General features: G+C 52.6%; 2 protein-coding genes across 5 annotated transcripts in view; one reads left to right on the top strand and one right to left on the bottom strand.

The window, feature by feature from the left end:
- Positions 1 to 1,666, top strand: part of Nos2 (nitric oxide synthase 2) — a 37,082-nt gene extending 35,416 nt beyond the window's left edge. For both annotated transcript variants that reach the window (XM_046424001.2, XM_046424000.2), the window contains exon 26: positions 1,081 to 1,666. In XM_046424001.2, coding sequence (XP_046279957.1) covers positions 1,081 to 1,176 — 96 coding nt within the window. In that variant the 3' untranslated portion in view covers positions 1,177 to 1,666. The remainder of the gene's footprint in view (positions 1 to 1,080) is intronic.
- A 1,691-nt stretch (positions 1,667 to 3,357) lies between these two features.
- On the bottom strand, positions 3,358 to 18,784 carry Lgals9 (galectin 9). Of its 3 annotated transcripts, XM_046424009.2 has the most exons (12): positions 18,650 to 18,784; positions 13,585 to 13,676; positions 11,082 to 11,283; positions 10,161 to 10,271; positions 9,012 to 9,098; positions 7,658 to 7,693; positions 7,062 to 7,112; positions 6,393 to 6,434; positions 5,822 to 5,910; positions 5,502 to 5,664; positions 3,806 to 3,952; positions 3,358 to 3,730 (listed from the first exon to the last, which is right to left on the bottom strand). In XM_046424009.2, the coding sequence occupies exons 1-11, from the start codon at positions 18,686 to 18,688 to the stop codon at positions 3,806 to 3,808; spliced, it is 1,059 nt and encodes a 352-aa protein (XP_046279965.1). In that variant the 5' UTR covers positions 18,689 to 18,784; the 3' UTR covers positions 3,358 to 3,730. The 3 variants fall into 3 exon arrangements, with proteins under 3 accessions (XP_046279965.1, XP_046279966.1, XP_058428499.1); XM_046424010.2 differs by lacking the exon at positions 9,012 to 9,098 and having other exon boundaries at positions 3,358 to 3,952; XM_058572516.1 differs by lacking the exons at positions 5,502 to 5,664; positions 9,012 to 9,098 and having other exon boundaries at positions 3,358 to 3,952.
- Positions 18,785 to 19,171: the final 387 nt, after the last annotated feature.

Raw genomic sequence — 19,171 nt, 5'->3', positions numbered from 1 at the left:
CTGCTACTTTGAGTTCTCCTTCAGTTCCTGCTGAGTTCACTCGCAATAAAGTAGTTCCCGATTCAACCTTCAAGTTGCTTGTCACCTCTCAGTTATTTAACCCAGCCGGACTACGGCACCCATGAGGCATTTCCTTCTAAGGGCTTCACGAGGGAGGCACATTTACACCCCCATTTTACAGAGGGAGGGAGCCCCCCGGGGTCCACAACAGTGAGGCTGAAAGCCTAGCACTCTGTCTCTGGCCCCAAAGCCTGTGCTCACCACTTCCATACTCTTCCTAAGACACGTTCTTATGTTCATCATGTTTGAGCACCTACTATGTGACAGGGATAGAGCAGTAAACAGAACAAGCAAATCCTTGCCTGGATGGAACATTCTAGAAGGATTGATACAACAGAACATGTACAATGGATACTGCATCAGGGAGGCTGCTGAGGGAGAGTTAGGGGCCTATTGTTTTAAATAAGATGTCACTGGAAGTTGACAGTTGAGAAAATACCTGAAGCAGGTGAGGAAGAAGCCTTGTGGGTAATGAGGGAGATGGCATTCTAGGCTGCTCTTTAGGGAACAGCATGCACGAAGGCCCTGGGGTGGCGTTAGCATATGTGTGTGAAGAACAGCAAGACCTCACAAATGTCTCCCAAAATGTGTTCAGAGTTGGTAAATTCCAGGGTCAGATAGTTTAGAACGTGCTCAGTTAAACAAAGGCAAACACACTGGTGTACCATCAGATGTATCATGACAGTTTAAGACTGGGGTGGAGGAGGGGAGAGAAAGTGCACAGTAATTCCCACCCAGACTTATCTCAGACTTATGCCACTTTCTGGGGCATCTAGTGAGACGAACACTAGGCAGGAAGTAGGAATGCCATCCACCTGCAGAGCTTCAGGAGATGTTGAGAGGATTCACACCAGAGCAGGCGCTAATGGGGCTGGGGGCATAAACCAGATCCAAGTGCACTCTCCACACCAAAGGGCTCCTGCTGGCCTGTTGCGTGTCATAGAGGAGCCAGGGCTTGGTGAGTAGGGCAGGGAGGCTGAGCCAGCAGGGCTGACCTCGTGGCCCCTGTTTCTCTTCAAGAGCCAGAAGCGCTATCATGAAGATGTCTTTGGTGCTGTGTTTCCCTGCGAGGTGAAAAAGGACAGGGCCGCGGGACGGCCCAACACAGGCCTCTGACGACCATTGGAGCAGTGAAAGCTGCTGGCATGGAATTTAATGACGGAGTCGACCCTCACGCTGAGGACAAGGTCCTGGGGAGTTGGAAAAGAGCAATCTCTCCAAGCCCTTCTTAGTTCCACCATCCTTCTACTTGACCTACTACCAAGTAGCATCCTGGGCTGGTTGGAGCCAGAACTCTCTCTGAGCCCACCCTTCCTTGGGCAATGGAGTGCGGGGGGGCCTCGCTGGCCCCTTGGAGGTTCAGTCGGTGAGCCAGGCCTGGCAAGAGGCGGAGGAAAAGGGGAAACCTTATTCTGGTTGCAGCACTGTAAGTGGCCACCAGGAGGCGCTATCACAACACTCTGTATTTAGCTGCCTTATGTACAGTTATTTATGTCCCCGTATTTAAAAAAAACAACCCCCAACCCCACTCGCAACAGCCCCTTGGACCTTTCCTCTGTGATTCCTTAATATAATATTTATATTAAATGCATTCTATTTTAACCAACCTGTATATGTATGTGTGTGTTTGGAGGGGGGATTGTTTTGTAAGGAAAGCAGATCTAAGTCTTATGGAGAAGGACTGATGTGTCCCACACAGGGACAAATGGATGGGGGGCATAGGCAAGGGGCTGGAGCTGTATTTCACTCAGAAAGCATCTGATGAAAGGTGTGGTGAGCAGCGGAATTATGCACATAGTGCCAAGATTTTAGCAAAGGCCTGGACCCTCGCCCTGTCTTAGGAAGGGGTTTGTTCTGTAGCCACCTGTTTGGCCACTTGCGATTTAGCACATGGGGAAAGCAGGTGAGGTTTCCTGGTTGTGGAAGACTTTGTGGAGGGTAAGGGCATGCATTACCCTTGCCCCCCTGGGAGACTGTGGTCCTTTCTTGATTTGAAGCCAGCCAGGGAGCTGCTTCTTTTGGGGTAGGGGTTGAACCCAGGGGTGCTTAACCCCTGAGCCACACCCCCAGACCTGGTATTTGTTTTCTTTTTCTTTAGAGACAGGGTCTCACTAAGTTGCAGAGGCTGACTTTGAACTTGCACTCCTCCTTCCTCAGCCTCCTGACCAGGGGAGCTTCTTAAGCGACAGAGCTGCATCTCCTTCTGGTCAGAACCACAAAAAGGTCTCAGTTGGGGACAAGTGGTGGTCTAGAGAAATCCTGCTCTCAGCTTCAGTTTGGCCCTTGCTTCATGGGCTCCCTCACCTGCTCTCCCCTCCTCTCCTGCCACTTCTGGTAGCAGCTACTCTCATGGAGGTGGGGGATGGGGGAAAGGGGCTTCCCAAAGTCTAGTTGCCCAGAGTCCAGTGGCCTAGACCAAAGGCTTCTCACAAATTAATGTACACTCGAGTCACCCGGGATTTGTTAACATGCAGACCTGACACAGTAGGTCTGGGTGGGGCCCGAGGTGCTTTTTTTTTTGGGGGGGGGGTACCAGGTATTGAACCCAGGGCACTTAACTACTGAGCCACATCTTCATCCCTTTTTTTGTATTTTATGTAGAGATAGGGCCTTGCTAAGTTGCTGAGGCTGGCTTTGAACTCGAAATCCTCATGCCTCAGGCTCCTAAGCTGCTGGGATTACAAGCATGCACCACTGCACCAGGCCAAGGTGCTGCATTTCTAATCAGCTCCCAGGTCATGTCGGCGCCCGCTGGTCTGAACACTCTTTGAGCCCCACCCTGGCTCCTGGGGCTGGGTTCTGATGGAGTGAGCAGAGTAAAATGGCATCACCTGGACATCCAGCTGGGCTCCCTTCTGCTCCCCAGCGGCCGGCAGATCCCCAGACACTGAGCCACTTCCCTCTTGCACATCATGACTGGGACAGCTTTGGAATCAGCTTCTTGTCCTGCCTGCCTCCTCCTCCCACTTGGGCACAAGGTTCTGATGAGGCTCTGCCAGGGCCCCCACAGGCTCTGTCCCAGCCCTTCTTCCATCTCAGAAGCATGGAGCTGTTTTCCAGGTTCACCCAGCTGCTGAGGTCCAGAGACCCCTGCAGAAGAATTCCATGTCCTCCTGCTTTCCCCAGCTCTCTCCCGGGGTTTGCAAGGGACTCACTGTGAGTAGGTGTGGATGTCAGGATCCCCCTTCCCAAAGGGAGCCCACACTGTCTCTCCCATTCCCTGGGCAGGGACCTCCAGTTCCAGAGACTCCCAAGTGTCTCCAGACACATTTAATAAACCACGGTCTTCCCCACGTGTTGCCAGCAACCATTTTTATTCCTTCATTTTCCTTATTTTCCCCTGGGAAAGAGAGTTGGTGGAAGCCCAGGGGGGATGGAATCAGGGTAGTTTCCTGGAGGGGTGGGGGTCTGAGCTGGATGCCAGGTGAGAAGGAAAGAAGGAAAGGGTCAGAGAAGGGGGTGGGGCAGAGGAGGTCTCCTCACTGCAAGGAGTGCATAGCTCTGGCTGGGGACTGGAGTTGACCTGGGACAGGAATGTGCCACATTCAACACAGGCCTGGACTGGGTGCTTGGGAGGCTCCGGAGACTCTGTGTCTGCTGAGGGGGGTGAACACAGCTTCACCAGTTCTAAACACCCTCTGCTTGCATGGTAGCATCCGGGAGGCTGGGGCTGAGACAGGGGAGTGGAGATGATGAGGAAACTCAGCACCACATCCCAGCCCTGTCCTCAGGCCAGGGAGCCCACCTATGTCTGCACATGGGTCAGCTGGACATCACCCGCCACTTCCAGGTTATTGATGGCCGGTAGGTTCTTCATGCGGTGGAGGTATTCAAACAGGTGTTGACCGTCCACAGCCACCTTGAGGCAGTGACCTTCACACATGATCCATACCTGGACAGAGAAGCCCTGTCTCTTCCATTTGGAAAATCAGCAGCCCTAAACGCAGGGCTTGAATCTCCTTCTTTCCCTCCCTCCTGCCTTGGCCATTCATAAGCCCCACCCCTGCATTCTGGCTACACGGAAATATCTGCTCCTCAATAAATACCCATGCACTCTCCTTCCCTGGTACTTTAGCATATGCCCTTCCTGAGCATGGAATGCTGTTCCCACCCTGCACACCTTTGCCTCTGCCTATCACCTTCCAGGATCCAAGCCTTCCCTGACCCACTCCCTGTCGAGCCACCTGCCTCCCCAGTCCACTCTCCAGTTGGGATGAGATGCTATCTTGGGCTATCTGTGTCCTCAGTGCTCAGGGCCTAGACTCCTGCAGCAGCCTCCTAACATTCTTTATAACCAGAGGCCTCAACACGAGGCAGGCAGGGAACAAACCTCGAAACCTCATCACCCATGGCGATGGCAAGCACAGCCCCCTTGCTCTGTGCTGGGCACTGCCCTCAGCACGCACAGATCTGGTCTCATTCCATTCTTACAGTTCTCTGATCTCTAGTATTATTACTCCATGTTATAGATGAGGAAACTGAGACACAGAGCATGTGTCACTTCCCCAAGGTCTCAGAGCTTACTAATCAAGGTTATTGTTCCTGGACTTGAAACACTCCAATGGCTTCTCATTGTATTAAAATCCAAGCCCCTTTCATGGCCCACAAAGGCCCACACCAGTCATTTTCAACCCTGGTTGCAGATGTATCACCTAGGGGGTGTCTTAAAAATACAGAGGCCCAGTCTGATCACCTCACTGACCTGGGGTGGGGGCCCTGGACTTGATTTGTCTTTCTAAGCTCTCTGAGTGAATCCACTGCAGAGTCAAGGTGGAGACACTCTGGGTGGTCAGGCCTCCTGCTAATCTGCACCTCTCTTGCCCTGGCTCTCTATCCCCCAGCCCTTGCCCTTGAGGCTCCAGATGGACCCCATTTGCCTCTGCGCAAGACCCAGGCAGCTCCCCGCCATTCCCGCCCCAGCTCCCTCCAGCCCATGTTCAGTTTCCCTTTCTGCAAGGACCTGTCCCTTCTCTGCAGTGACCGGTTCATGACCGTTCCTTCTTCCTCCCCGATCTAGACTGTGAACTCCGTGGGGGCAGGACTCTGCCTGACATCTTGTGGCTGCATCCACAGCAAGTGGGCTACTTCCTACAAGGTGGCCCCCATAAAGTGGTCAGCAAGTGATTGCAGAGTGAAGATGGGAGCAAATGAATCATGCCTCATTCTTGGGTTCCGTTTGGCACAGATTGGCCGTGTGACCTGTGTCCTGCGAGTTTGTTTGCCCATATATGAAAAGCAGACACTGACACCTGCTATGTGTGGGGGGGCAGTGATCATGGAAATAATAATAACCTGTTAACATTCTCTCTTCCTTGGGGTGCAGTCCTCATCCCTCAGGCTTCAGCCCCCATGCTGTTCCAGGTACCCCCAGACTCCTCCACCTCTTCTCCTCTTGCCCCCTGTGAGCCCCTCCCTCTGAGCTCTAGGCCACAGCAACTTACCGAGAAGCTCATGCCTCGAGTGAAGGGCATTTTTCGGGGCAGGCTTCGCTCCTCATACCCCCAAGAGCTGTTGATCTGGGTGTTGCGGACCACAGCATTCTCATCAAAACGGGGGTTCATGTGGAAGGCGACGTCACTCCCAGAGCGCAGGTTAATATGGAACCTGGGGTGGGAGGCAACTCACATGGACCCTCTCTGTCCACTGAACTCTGGGACCCAGCCCTTCCCCACAATCCCCAGCTTGTCGGGAGCCAGAGAGATGGCCAGAGTGACCATGGGGGTCTCTCTCTATTCTGATAGCCCTGGAGGCCCTGTCTTACCTCTTAGCACTTGGCAGGACAGTGCCCGACACAATGATGGACTTGGATGGGTACAGCCCCCCTGGGATGCTGGTGAAGAAAGGCATCGGCTGTTGGGAGGGTGGGGACAAGTCAGCCAGCAGCAGCAGCCAGAGAGCCACACCTGCCCCTGAGAATCCTGTACCAGCTTCCACAGATGTGTCCCATCAGCCAAGTCTGGAACTGTGCCTGTGAGCAGGACATCTTCCAGAAGGAGCCCTAGGACATCTTTACCTGGCTCAGTCAAGCCAAAGGATAACTTTCCAGCATTCCCCAAGGCAGTGGGCTTAAAATGTCACAGAAGGAACTTTGGCCAACACCAAAGGGTTCTTGGGGTGGAAAAAGGAAAGTCCTAATTTGCTCACTTGAAGAGACCACTTCAGAGTTGAAGGCCCCTTTGGACAGTCTTCTAATTTATGTGGATGCTTTTAAAATCAGTTTGACAATGGACTGCCTTGAATTATGCAAGTCAGAGGACCATCCCCAGTGGCCCTGCCCTCCCTCCCTGCTCCACACAAATGAAATCTCCTGCCTCCTCCGAAAACCTACTCACATAGGTTGGGTTGGGGAACACCATAGGTGGCATTGCAGGACTCTGTTGAAGAGAGACCAGAAAATTCAATGTGGAAACACATGTGCAAACACACACACACACACACACACTAGAGTACACTCCAGTGGGAGACTGAGTTGTGAGGGCTCAGCCCTTGGATTCTGCCACATGCCTTCCATCAGCCCTCCTGAAACTTCCTGGTGTGTTCCTGGACCCATCATGGACACCTCTCTCTCAGCATCTCCACAGAAGCCCCACTCAATCCAGGCCCCCACTTGATTTGCAATGGCAGGAGGAGGAGAAAGGTCAAGACTGTGATCAGTAGTGACATTGCAGGGACTTGTCCTCGGGATCCAAGTCTAGGAACCTCACATCCAGGATTTGGGGCCACCATCCTTCCCTCTCTTGGTAGCAGAAGGAACCATTTCTCTGCTGGTCCCTAGCAGACCTGCTTATTTGAAGATTGTTCCAGAATCTCCACTGTCCCAAGGAGAGTTTTAACTGGACATCTCCTGACGGGGGGGGGGGGGCTCAGCCCCATCTGTCCCCATCCTCCTTGATAAACCACTTTAGGACTTGCTAAACCAGTGCTGGGACTCTAGGGAATTCTGTTGGTGCTCAAGAGGGAAGCCACGGGGCTAGGAGCTGAAAAGGAACTTTTAGACTTACAGGGAACATCTGTCCTGGGGTGCTGTGCACCGTGTGGATAACAGTTTGAGTCTGGAAGAAAGAAACCAAGTCTCAACCAGCTCCCAGCTCCCACTAGTGTGAATGCTACCACCTACCACCAGTGGACACACACACACACAAACACACACACATGCACACACGCACGCACGCACACTATGAAGAGAGTTAACCTTGAGCTGTAACCAAGGTTCAGAGAGGGTGGATAGAGTTGTTTCTAAGCTCAAGGGAATGCGGGGGACCAAAGGTTAGAGCTCCAGAGAAGAGACACGTCTGCCCCAGCCCCTCTTTCCTCTCTGGGAATTTCCGTCTGCACAGCTGTACTTTGCAAGCAAGAGAGGGGAATGTGGGGCCTCTGCAGACAAGTGGCCATTCAGGTGGTTCCCTGTTGCATGGGGCCAACCAGCCACACCCCCAGGTCCCTCCACCACACCCAGAGGCCAGGCAGGTGGTCCGCGGGGCTGGCCTTAGCTGCCCACTTTCTTATGAGAGACATCAATGCCTGGCCATGCCTCCTCCCTTTAACCCACAGGAAGAAACAAAATGAAGAGGACCAGAAGAAAGAGAGGCTGACTTACCATGGGAGCCGGGTTGGGAGGCCAAATGCCTGGAGGCTGAGAAGACAAGAAAACTCAAAATGATGGCTGGTTCCCGGTGGAGGAGGCATGGCTACCTACCTCCAGGTGGGCTTTTTGTGGTCAGAAATGACTTCCCTGACACTCACCTCCCTCCTCCTCCCTTCCTAAGCCTGCGGCATCAGATTCTCACCCCCAAGTGCACAGGTCTCAGGGCTGGGGAGGAGGATGTGCCCTTGGCTGCCCCAGATGGGTCCAACCCAGGCCATATTGCTTCCCTGAATCCCCAGAGGCAACAGCCTGATGCCCTATTCCACCCATCAGATGAAAACCAGTGTTCACCAGAGGCCCCATTGTGAGCCGAGCACGTCCATGTCATCATGGGCCATGCGGAGCCTGGGTAGTCAGAGCGCTCTCCCCACTCCCACTGCTCTGGTAGCCAGGGGAAGGGCTGCCTTCCTGTCCCAGATCCTGCCCCTCCCAGAAGGCCACTCTGGCCCTGGCTTGCTTCCTCCTGTACTTGGCTGTGGGAACCAGAGCCCATATTCATTTCTTGGGTCCCTGCTTTGTGCCAGGCATTATGCAAGGTGACGGTGTCCAAATAATGGTGCCACAGTGCCAGTGCTCCAGGGGCTTGTGGGCACAGGGAGGGGGGCAGCAGAGTGACAGGGACAGACACATAAGCATGGTTATAATAGGACATGGTGACTGCATGGCACAGATATGGACAAAGTTCATGGGGACACAGAGGGGAGCGTCTGGCAGCCTTCCTGACGGGAAAAACTCCCTGGAGGAGTGACATCTAAGCAGAGCATCACTGTGCGGTGAGGGGCTTGCCAGGGGTGAGATGGGCACATGGTGGCTTCAGCTCTGGGGACAGCATGGACAAAAGCATGGTGGCCTGAGAGGCCTCAAGGGAACAGCAGAGGCTGCATGCTTTTTATGAGTGGGCCGGGCTGGAAGGCAGGAAGGTGGGCGGAGGCGAATCTGGGGACATTCTGTTGTGCTCCTCTGGGGACCTGGGGCTTCCTTCAGAAGGGCTGAGGCTTAGACCAGGACGGGTGTGCTCATGGGAAGGGATTGCACAGTGGAGTTGTGAGGAGCTGGACCACGGCTGTCACAATGAGGAGTCACCATGTTCTGGGCCATGGCAGAGGCTTTGGAGAGGGAGAGACATAGGTGATCTGAGCATCAAGGAGGGGATAGGGACCCAGGACACTGCTCAGGTCCCCAGCTCTGGGTGCCTGGTGGAAGCAGACGGGGAATCCCCTAGCGGGTGTGACAGGCTGGAGCGGCCTGTGGGCCCTCTGTCCTTCCTGCTGTCTGCTCAGCCTCCCGGCCTCCATCTTTAACTCACTTTTGGTCTGCGCCCCCTGTGTTTCGATGGGAAACAGACAGGCTGGGAGAAGTGCATGGTGGGAAAAGCCGGCTGGACTGGAGACCTCTGTTAAAACAAAAGGCACCACCGGTTGACTTGGAGCATCCATGGAGCCAAGGAAGAGAAGAAAGAGGTCGGGCAGGAGCAGCGGCCAGGCAGACACAGGACCCAGAAGCCAGCTCAGGACCAGGTGGGTCGAGGGCGAGGAAGGGGCTGCTGGGTGAGTAATGGCAGGTGGGCACTCCCCCTCCCTCTCCTTCTCTCTGTCTTTCCCCTGCCAAGGAGGGAGGGGACGTGAGGGATGAAGCTCTCAGGGAAAGGAGCTCGTGATTATTGAGGACCTACTGTGGGTCCAGAACACCCCAACCTTCCCATTTTTCACATGATGTCTCCTCAGCTTTTAGATATTTTAAAACAGGGAGGGTCAAACCGACAACAAAGTGGGCCGTGGAGTTGGACCCTGACTTACACAGCATCACAGAACCACACAACCCAGTGGCAATGATTATGTCCATTCTACAGATGAGGAACCACCAACCCAGTGGCCGTAACTATGTCCTTTCAAGGAGGGGAGAGGTGATGTTGGTCCCCCCACAGATGGTGAGAATGGCAACAGCTGGGGATTTGAACAGGATTCTGCCTGGTTCCCAAGTTTGGGCTCTTTCTGGAACCCCTGGTCTGTGAACCAAGGTGGAAATAGAGAGCGACAGTCAGAGGAGAGGCCGAAGGGTCTGGGAGACCAAGGCAGGTGCTTCAGACAGAGACAGCAACACAAGGATGGCAGAGTGACAGAGGAGGCGGGGAAGACAACCATCAAGATTGGTTAGTACCAGTGTGATTCTGCAACCTGTACAATCAGAAAAATGAGAAATTATACCCCAATTGATTCAAATGTATGAATTGTCAAGATCATTGTAATGTCATGTGTAGCTAATAAAAATAAAATAAAATAAATCTCTTTTCTTCATAAGTAAAAAAAAAAAAAAGATTGGTTAGTTCCCAACCAGTGTGTCCCCAAAGCCACCTGGGGAGGAGATTGGCTGTTAACTTTGGGCCACAGAGTCTAGACACAGCCAGCCTGGGCCCTGGGCCCCAGCCCTGGGACAGGGGCCTAGGGTTCAGTCTCACCTGGAAGCCAATGTAGGACAGCTGCAAAGGGCCGGTGACAGAGATGGTGTCCACGCGATGGAAGGGCACGCGGTGTGCATAATGCACAAAGAAGTTCTTGTTCACCATCACCTGGCAAAGGAGACCGTGTTCCAGGAGAGGAGTCCCGGGCCAGGGCGGGAGCATGCCCAAGCTCCTGGAGCCTTGGAATCAAAGGCCTGAGCCTGGTTTTCACAACCAGCCCACTTCAGAGGGAGCATTGGGGACCCTCAGGGCTGCACCAGTGACAGGAACATGTGAGTCAAATGCCTCCAACCCCAAGCTCCCATTGGCTTTTTGTTCCTATAGTTTTTTGTTTATTACTGTATCTTCGTTTTTCTGGTAACAGCTCACCTGGGGCAGCATCTAGGTATGCATAAAAATGCTCATGGAGAGTGGGGGGAGGTGATCTCAGGTCACACACTAAGCAGGGAACCCCATGAAACATAGCACAGAAGAGGACAGTCTCACCCCAACTGGGTCCCCAAGCCCAGAGACACTGCTCTGGCTGCAAAGGTCATTTGCAGGGACTTACAAAGCCACGTGGCTACTAGAACCTGGATAAAGTCTAGAACAAGGTCCCCCATCCCAAAAAAAGAGATGTTTCCAGAAGTGGAGGAATGGCTACAGCAGGGGAATGGGATCATCTTGAACTTAAAGACGTAAGAGCTCAAAAAACACCACGGTGATGTATCTAGTCCCTATGTTCACAGTAAAAGAAGCAACAGGTGCACCTGCAGGGGCAGGTGACTGCACACATGGAGACTAGCAGCCACGGGTGACGATCTAGAAAGCCACAGTCCCATGGTCTGGGTAGTGGTGTCACTCTGGCCTGATCTCAATCAATGTATTTAAAGACTGTTCACCCAGCCTGGAGGGACAGGGAGAGGGCTTCCCGCTCACCTTGAACTCTGAGCTCTCCACCTGGAAGCAGAGCTCAAAGGGCTTCCCCTTCTGGAAGGGCATTTGCATCTTTCTCTCCTCGGGCCCCCAGCGTCCATTCTGCTTCGTGTTGCAAACCACATACCCTCCCTCTTCAAACCGAGGATTGAAGTGGAGAGCAATGTTTTGGTCACTGAAGCCAGTCTGCAAGTTCACAGCAAACCTAGGCAGAGGGAAACCAAAGAGTCTTCCGTAGCATGGTTATTGCCAACATCAGAATGAAAGGGCCTGGCACCACGGGCTTCTTTGCATAGAACCTGTGCAGCTTACATGAATTTGTTGGCATCTTTTTCCTGTTGTTATTGTTCATCTAATTTGGACCTAATGTGTTTTCATGCAATTATTGTATATTGCCCTTCCAGAGTGATTTTCTAAAAATATGTAAGTAGAAAAATGGGTAAGGAAAGAGCTAGCATTAGCCACAAGAAGCCTGGGTCTTGGGAACTAATTACAAATGGATGTCAAAGATGGTAACCATGAAGCATGTGACTTAGTGCCAAGTGAACGCTCGCAGGGGTCAGTGTTGGAAGCCAGCCCCCACCTGCCCAACTGGGAAAGAAAAGAACAAATTTGAAGATCATTTGTAATCGGTGGCCATGTACCTACAAAGACAATGTCAAAAAGGGAAAGTGTGGGATAAATACCAGCTCACCAGCATAAAAATGTCACTGTGCGGAGTTTTGTGAAGTCTGGTGCTCACTGCATGTTGGTGTGTGTTGGAGTGGACTTGGTGTCCCTGAAGTCAAGTGAGGTTGGACTCAGACCCCTGACACTGCCCTCAGGTTGCCACACTCAGGACGAGATCCTGAGGGAGGTCATGTTCAGGAGGACCCCAGTGCAAGTTCATCCCTCTCTTTGGGGAGGAAGCCCCTCACCATGGACACTTTCCCCTGGGACATGAGCCATTTCAAATCAAAGAACCTTCCAGGGCAGTTGGCTCCCAAAATGGGGGCTTGATAGATGTCTTCTCTGCTTTTCTCTGTTATATCTAGACCCTGAAACCAAGTTCAAGTCTCAAGTTCAAGATGGGGCATTTCCCTGCAGTCCAGCCTTCCCTGAGCTCTGTATGAACGCAGCTTCTGCCGGCTTCATTGGCCACTCTGTTCTCCCACACAGACTTCAGGCCAGGGCCTTGGCTTTCCCTCCTCTCTGTCCCTCACGGGGCCCAGCACTGCACCATGCCCCAGAGGCAGCCTTCTAACTTCCTGTAGAGCCCACTCAATTTCTGTTGGAAAAGGGCATGTTTTAGAACATTCTGGCACATTCTGGCCAGCTAAGCAGGGATGTACTCCTTCAAGCCAGGTTGCTCTGTGAACTCTATGACAGCAGGGCCCAGAAAACAAGCCCAGATCCCTGTTGGCCCTGTCTCTAGCAGTGCTAAGAAGAAGGAAGAACCAGAGTTACAAAATTAAAGCCATTTCTCTTTGGATGGAGAATGCGGATTTTGAAATATCTCTGGATGTATTTCTCCCTTGGCAGCCCTCCAGCTTCATTCCTGTGTTTTGAAAATTCCTGCTCCAGGGAAGGGCGAGAGCAACATTTCCCAAGGGAGAGTCACAGAACTGGAGGGACAATGTCTTGTAGACAGGGTGGCGCAGTAGGAGTTCCTCCTGGTGCGGGAGGGGGTCAGGCTGATGTGTGTGTGTGGGGGGGGGAATTCAGGGTAGGTCCTGGATTGCCCTATTGGAGGGCTTTGAGTAAATCTCCTGCAGGATTTCCCAGGGCTCCTGGATATGTCCCATGTCCACAGTGGCCATGTCCACCCTAGTTATGGGGGATGGCAGTAGTGGAGGAAGTCAATCAAATTCAGATTGCCAATTCAAGGTATCAGAGGGTGTGAAGAGGATCCACGAGGTCCTAGTGCCCCATGTAAGGTGATGACAGGGCCTCTGGGATTGAGACAGACAGCTGAGCCCCGAGGGGCTTGCCCAGGCACTGTGGACAGTGGCAGACAGCAGCTGTGTAGATCCCAACCAAACCTGTAAAACCACACACCTCAGTGCCACCCGGACAGTGTTGCTCAGCAGAGGTCAGCTAAGCCTGCATGGGGGTCAGAGACCCTCCCTCCAGCCTGAGAGGACATGTGAGCTCTTCCCTATTTGCAGACAGCCCCCGCTTCACTGAGGAGGGTGGGAAACAGCACTGATCAGCATCTTGGCTGACTTAGTATTTTCCAGAAAATGCTTTGAAAACCAAAGAGACAAAATGACTTTTGAATATGTCCACACATCTGCCAAAGAAGGGCTCCAAAGTAGATGGAGCCAGCAGGGGACAGAGGGAGTTCTGCTTTTGCAACTCTGGGCCCCTTTCCTCCTTGCTGAGTTCTCTGGGGACAGGGAGCCCTGCAGTCGATACCCATGCTCAGTCGTGCTGGGAAGCATGGGCAGGGCCCAGCCCTTCACGCTCAGCACCCTGTGGCTGCTAAGGGAAGAGGCTGGAGACAACAGCAGCACCATCTGTATACCTGTTTTCAAAGGAGTGAAGAACGGTCCCCTGGATAGTGATCTGGAGTCCCTCCTGGAGACCTCCATGGATTGTCCCAGAAAAGGGGACCATCTGCAGGGAGAAGACATGGGATGTCAGTTGGTGGGCACTCGCCTGGGTGTGAGAGCACAGTGCTAAGGCCTGGGCATGTGGCTGTGAATGGGACAGGTGGGGTCCCAACCTCACAGATCTTAGGGTCCTGTGCAGAAGCAGATGCGACTCGGTTGGTTGCAGACATTCTGAGCCCTAAAAAGAGGAGACCACCTGAGTCTGAGGGGACGTGATGGGCAGCCAACCTTGACAGTCTGAGAGGAAGTGACCACCCAGGAATCCGCCAGAAGGATGGCCTTCCAAATGCAGAAGCGGCCGAGGGAAGCTTACTGAGCTCTTTGGCACAGTGTCCTCCTCAGTGACGTAGAGATAACCCCTGCCCTTGCTAAGGCAGCTTGGTGGATGACGGTGGAGAACATGGCGTATAGTAGGTGACTCTCTGCTACCCTCCTCCTCTCCCTGCCTTGCTCTCTCTGGGCACAACCCCCACACTGGTGACTTCCCAACTTTCCAAGCACGCTTCTGGATGCCTGTTGTCCACCCGCATTAGAGCACAGTTCTGTGTCCTGGGTGGTTTTCCTTCTCTCTTCTCTACACCTCCTTTAGGTCAATTTCCTGTAAGAATTCAGTGTTTCCCAGAGCAGGGGCAGTGATGTGCACGAGCCAGATGGCCAGGTAGGACCAGTAGGGAGCAGTGGAGACTGAGGCATGGGGACCTCACACCCTCAGCAGATGTGACGGCATCCCCTCAGCTCTAACCCATGAATTCCACCCAGGCTCAGTGTTATAAGTTTCCAAATTAAAGAGTAACCCAGAAATTTAGATTTATTATTATCTTTTGAGTAAACATTTTCATTTCTGGGGAAAAAATATTCTCCAAAAAGGGTGCATCGGATCCTATATGGTGGAGATACAGGATGAAGTATTCGCAATGCAGTGCTGTATCTGAACCCGCTCCAGTGGACTCCAGGGGTGGAAAGGGAAGTGGGCCAAGGTTGGGAGGTGAGGCAGGGCCAAAGTCCATCAGCCCTGGGGCTGGGCAAGGGTGGGGTTTTCTGTGACCTGTTTTCTCTGGGGATTTCAAAAGCACCACTGCCAAGTCCAGCCCACGGCCACTTCTCGCCTGTGTCCTGAAGGCATATGACACTGTGGAACCTACAGAAGCCCATCCACACTCAGGGGCACCGCAGGGTCTGGACCTCAGGCAGAAGCTGCTGTCGGTAGACCTCTCAGGGAAGTGTCTCTTGTTGCCACTCAGGATGGGTCTGAACTCACATTAAATCCTTTAGTGACCTTGAGAAATTTACTGCTTCTCTTGGCCTCCGAGTTCACCCCTGCCCATGTCCATGGTCTGGGGGAAGTAGAGTCAGACAGATAGAATTATGGACCAGCGTGGCATAAACTGTCTTGAAGGACATTGAGTTCAGAGTATTGGAAATCTCTCCCCTGATTGTTGAAGCCCGACATTCTCATCAGAGCCTTTTATGCTATCAAAAGAGATAACATTTTAAACACGCCAAAGCTGGGAAGCCTGCACCCTTCACAGAAGTTTATTCACACTGAGGCACAAGAACAGAAAGCTATCAGGTGTGGTGGTGCAAGCCTATAATCCCAGTGGCCCAGAAGGCTGAGGTGGGAGGATCTCAAGTTGGAGGTCAGCCTCAGCAACTTAGGGAAACCCTGTGTCCAAAGAGAGAGCTCAGTGTTAGAGCACTTTCCTAGCATGTGAGGCCCTGGATTAAATTCCCAGTACTAGGAAGGAAAGAAAAGAAAAAGGAATAGAAAGCAAGGTATGATGGCTCTGAAGTGCTCAGATCTTACAGAAACTCTGGAAGGAGGAAGAAGGGTACAGGTGATGGGGCAGGACAGAGAACCTTCATCTCTAAGGCAACAGTGTCTTAAAAAAAAGTTTTCTGAGATTTCAAAATGTTTAAAATGGTTGTCCCCAAATTCTGAAAAATAAGATTGTTCTGGGTGTCACTAATTACAAGCAAAGTTCGTCATTTCCTCATTATAACAGCAAAGGATGGGAGACAGCCTAAAAACGCAAGGGGAAAAAGAGGTGAAGTGAATGATACTGTTTCCAAATGATAGATTCAATGTGGCCTTAGAGAGAAAAGGGAGGGAAGTCTCAACACTGATACACAATGACGCCACTTGTGTAAAAAGTGGGTGGGGGAACTGTGTGCATGTGTAGACTTATTACAGATAAAGTATCTCTAAAAGAATTCAGGAGGACCCACTTGAATCAAAGTGTGGAATATGATATGTCAAGAAATTTGTAATGTTTTGAACAACCCACAATAAAAAATTAAAAAAAAAAAAAAAGAATTCAGGAGGACCTGATAACGCTGGTGGACTGCCAGATATCGAGTACTGAGGAAGATACTGAGGGCAGAATGACCTCTCGCCTCTCCACCTTTGGAAAAGTCCATAGTTCCTGGAACCCGTGATTATGTTACCTGAAGTGGCAAAAGGAACTCTGCAGATGTGATTAAGTTAAGGATCTTAAGATGGGGAAAGTAATCTGGACAGAGTGTCCCTAAGTTGCAGAGTCTGGCCTCAAACTTGAGATCCTCCTGCCTTAGCCTCCCAAATCACGGGGATTATGGCTTATTTGATGTAATTGAATTTTTATTTTTTGTGGTGCTGGGGAGTGAACCCAGAGCCTTGCACATGTTAAGCAGGCATTCTACCACTGAACCCTATCCCTCCGGCTCCAAAACTGCAGGCTTTACAGATGGAAGCAGGAGCCGTGAGCAAGCCACAGCATGCAGGCTGTCAGAGAACAGATGCTGTGAGGCCTCGCCAGGTGAGGCTCCTATGGAATTTAGACCTGTATGTGAGGGAGAGCTCTAAGCAGGACCCACTTTTGATCCTGCAGAAAGGAGGATGGCATCTTGCACTGGGTTTATGGCCTCTGGCCTTGGCTCCTTCCCCAGCTCCCTGTGCCAGAAGTTGTAATATTAAGCAAGTCACTCTGTCTGGGCCCCCAGTCCCCCCTCAGACTATAATACAGTGCTAATAATGTAGCCTGGCAGTGTTCGGGAGAGGGTGGCATGCAATGCCATGAGGAAAGTCTCCGTCTCGGGCTCAGCCTTGGTAATGCAGCTGTTTGCATCAGGACAAATCCCTCCACTGGCTCAGATCTTGCTCTGAGCTCCTGCTTGTACCTGGAGGCTGAGATTTTTCCCTCCTCTGCCTGGAGGTCCAGAAAGCAGGGCTGGACCTGAGAGACCAAAGTGTGGACAGCCTCCTGCCGCTGGCCGGCCCAGCGTCACCAGAGGGCACCCCATCCTGGCACCAGCGGTACGGCTACTACTACACCTGCCTGAGGCTATCCAGCAGCAGGAGGCAGTATGTGACTTTAGCCCAGGGCCCTGAGACCTCAGAAGCTCTCGGGTCCTGCTGGTAGCTTGGCCTTTCAGGCCTGTGTTGTCCCCTTGTTAATGCCACTTTTAAGGATGAGGAAACTGAGGCACAGAAAGTTTCAGTAACTTGCCCAAAGCTGTACAGCTGACTTCGAGAGTCAGCGTTTGGAGGAAATGTGGCTCAGACTACCAGAGGTCAGCGGCCACCACGTGAGTGGGGAGTGCACACATCCTCTTTCTTGTCTGGACGTGCGCAGCCCAAGTCCTGTTTGAACGCTCCCTTGCCTGCAGGAGGATTTTCTTTCTCATTTGATAGAAAACCAGAAAGTTTAGCTTCTACATCCACAGAAAAATCTCAAAATCAGAATCATAAAATGTCAGCACTTATGTCATTTCCAGTCTGATGGGGAATCAGAGTAAGATGCTGTGGGGACCGTTGTGACCCCGCAGCCCTCCCCCCACAGAGGTGCTGTTTAACCCCTCCACACACGCCCCACCCCAGGAGCCCCACAGGATGGTTGAGGGGTGATGGCAACATTGGCAACTGACGGGGAGTTCAGGCCAGGCTTCAGGCCTCTGCTGCGGCAGGGTCAAGTGTGAGGCCCAGGCCACCAGGCTACCCCTGGCACCTGTTCAACCCCCTCAACCCTGACACCTAGGGTTTATTTGCATCAGGACAAATCCCTCCACTGGCTCAGATCATAGGCGCTCCTGCTTTCCCAGCATTGGTCTCTCCCTCCTCTGAGAGCAAACCAAGCCGCTGCTTTCTCTGCCACTTTGCATCTGGAGACATTTAGCAAGTGCCTCAACCTCTTGGAGCCTCAGTTTTTCCACATGTAAAGTGGGGATAATAGCCTTACAGGGTTCAAACAAGGCTCCCCACAGACAGAGGAAAGGTTGGGAGGCAGCCCCTTGTCGTCCACATGGACAGTCCCCACTCTCCCTCACCTCCAGGGCTGCCCTCTGCAGACATCCTGGACATGCCCTTACCTTGTGACCTCCGACTCAGTCCTCAGAACACAGACCCCCTCAATGCCCCCTGACTCCTAATAACATGAAACACTCCTAAAGCACCTACTGTGTGCCAGGAAGTGCTCAAATATGCTCCCTCACTCAGTGCTTACCCAGCCTTAGGATGGGGGCTGGAGGGTGATTCCCACTTCACAGATGGAGAAACTGAGGCCCAGAGAGTTGAAAGGACCTTGCCTGAGATCACTCAGCTAGTGAGCAACCCATCTGGACAGGCCCTCTCCAGAGTCAGTGCTTTAACTACTGCATGTGAGGGTGGCTACTCTCCCAGAAGCCTGATGGTGTCCCCATTCCCCAAACCATCACCCTTCTAGAAGCTACTAGGCCTGTCTAGCTCAAGCACCTCAGATGGAGCAGGCACCCAGCGGGAGCTCAGAGTGTCTGTCTGTCAAATGCATGGACCATGGTGATTGTCACCTGCTGGTCCCAAGAGGCACAGATGAGACTGGCATGGAACAGGAGCTCTACTGGGATGCCCCCGCCTGGCATTTCTGCCCCTCTCCCCCACTGACCCATTCACCACCCATAGCCGTTTCCCAGGCTATGGCAGCCAGCCCAGCTGGGGACAGCCCTGTGACAGTCCCCAATACTCACCGGGCTGAGGTAGGGAGACTGGACGCCACAGAAAGCCATTTCTCCACCACCTTGGTGGCCACTGCTGCCTTTCACAGCGGCTGGGCTGTCCTCTGCTCAGGCAGGACGTTACAAGGAAATAGAAACTAAAGCAATTTGGCAGTTCTTCAACAGGGCGGAGCCAGAGGGAGCCAGTCTGCGGAAGGAAGGTAGGGGAGGGGGCGGGAGTCTGGGGTGGTGTGACAGGGCTGGGGCCTTCTGACAACTGAGGAAGCACAGAGACCCCCCCCCCCTTCAAAACCTGATTCTTGGAATCATTCCAGAAAGATATCAGAGATATCACTCAGAGTAACAGGCACGAGTTTACTAGAAGGGATAGGAAAGGGAGAAAGGGGACACTCTCAAGGGAGAGGTTGGGTCCTCTCAGAGAGGAGAGGGACAGCATGCCCCTCCTGCTGTTCAGTTTTCCTGGGGATCCTGGGGACATTTTCAGAGAATCCCACCCAGGTCCACCTCTTGACTTTTATTTTTTTTATTATTAGT

Source organism: Marmota monax, unplaced genomic scaffold (genome assembly GCF_021218885.2).
Source record: "Marmota monax isolate L192 unplaced genomic scaffold, Marmota_monax_Labrador192_F-V1.1 WCK01_AAM20220418_F8-fsc00296, whole genome shotgun sequence".
Classification (NCBI taxonomy): domain Eukaryota; kingdom Metazoa; phylum Chordata; class Mammalia; order Rodentia; family Sciuridae; genus Marmota; species Marmota monax.
This window is presented reverse-complemented; position numbering and strand designations above follow the sequence as displayed.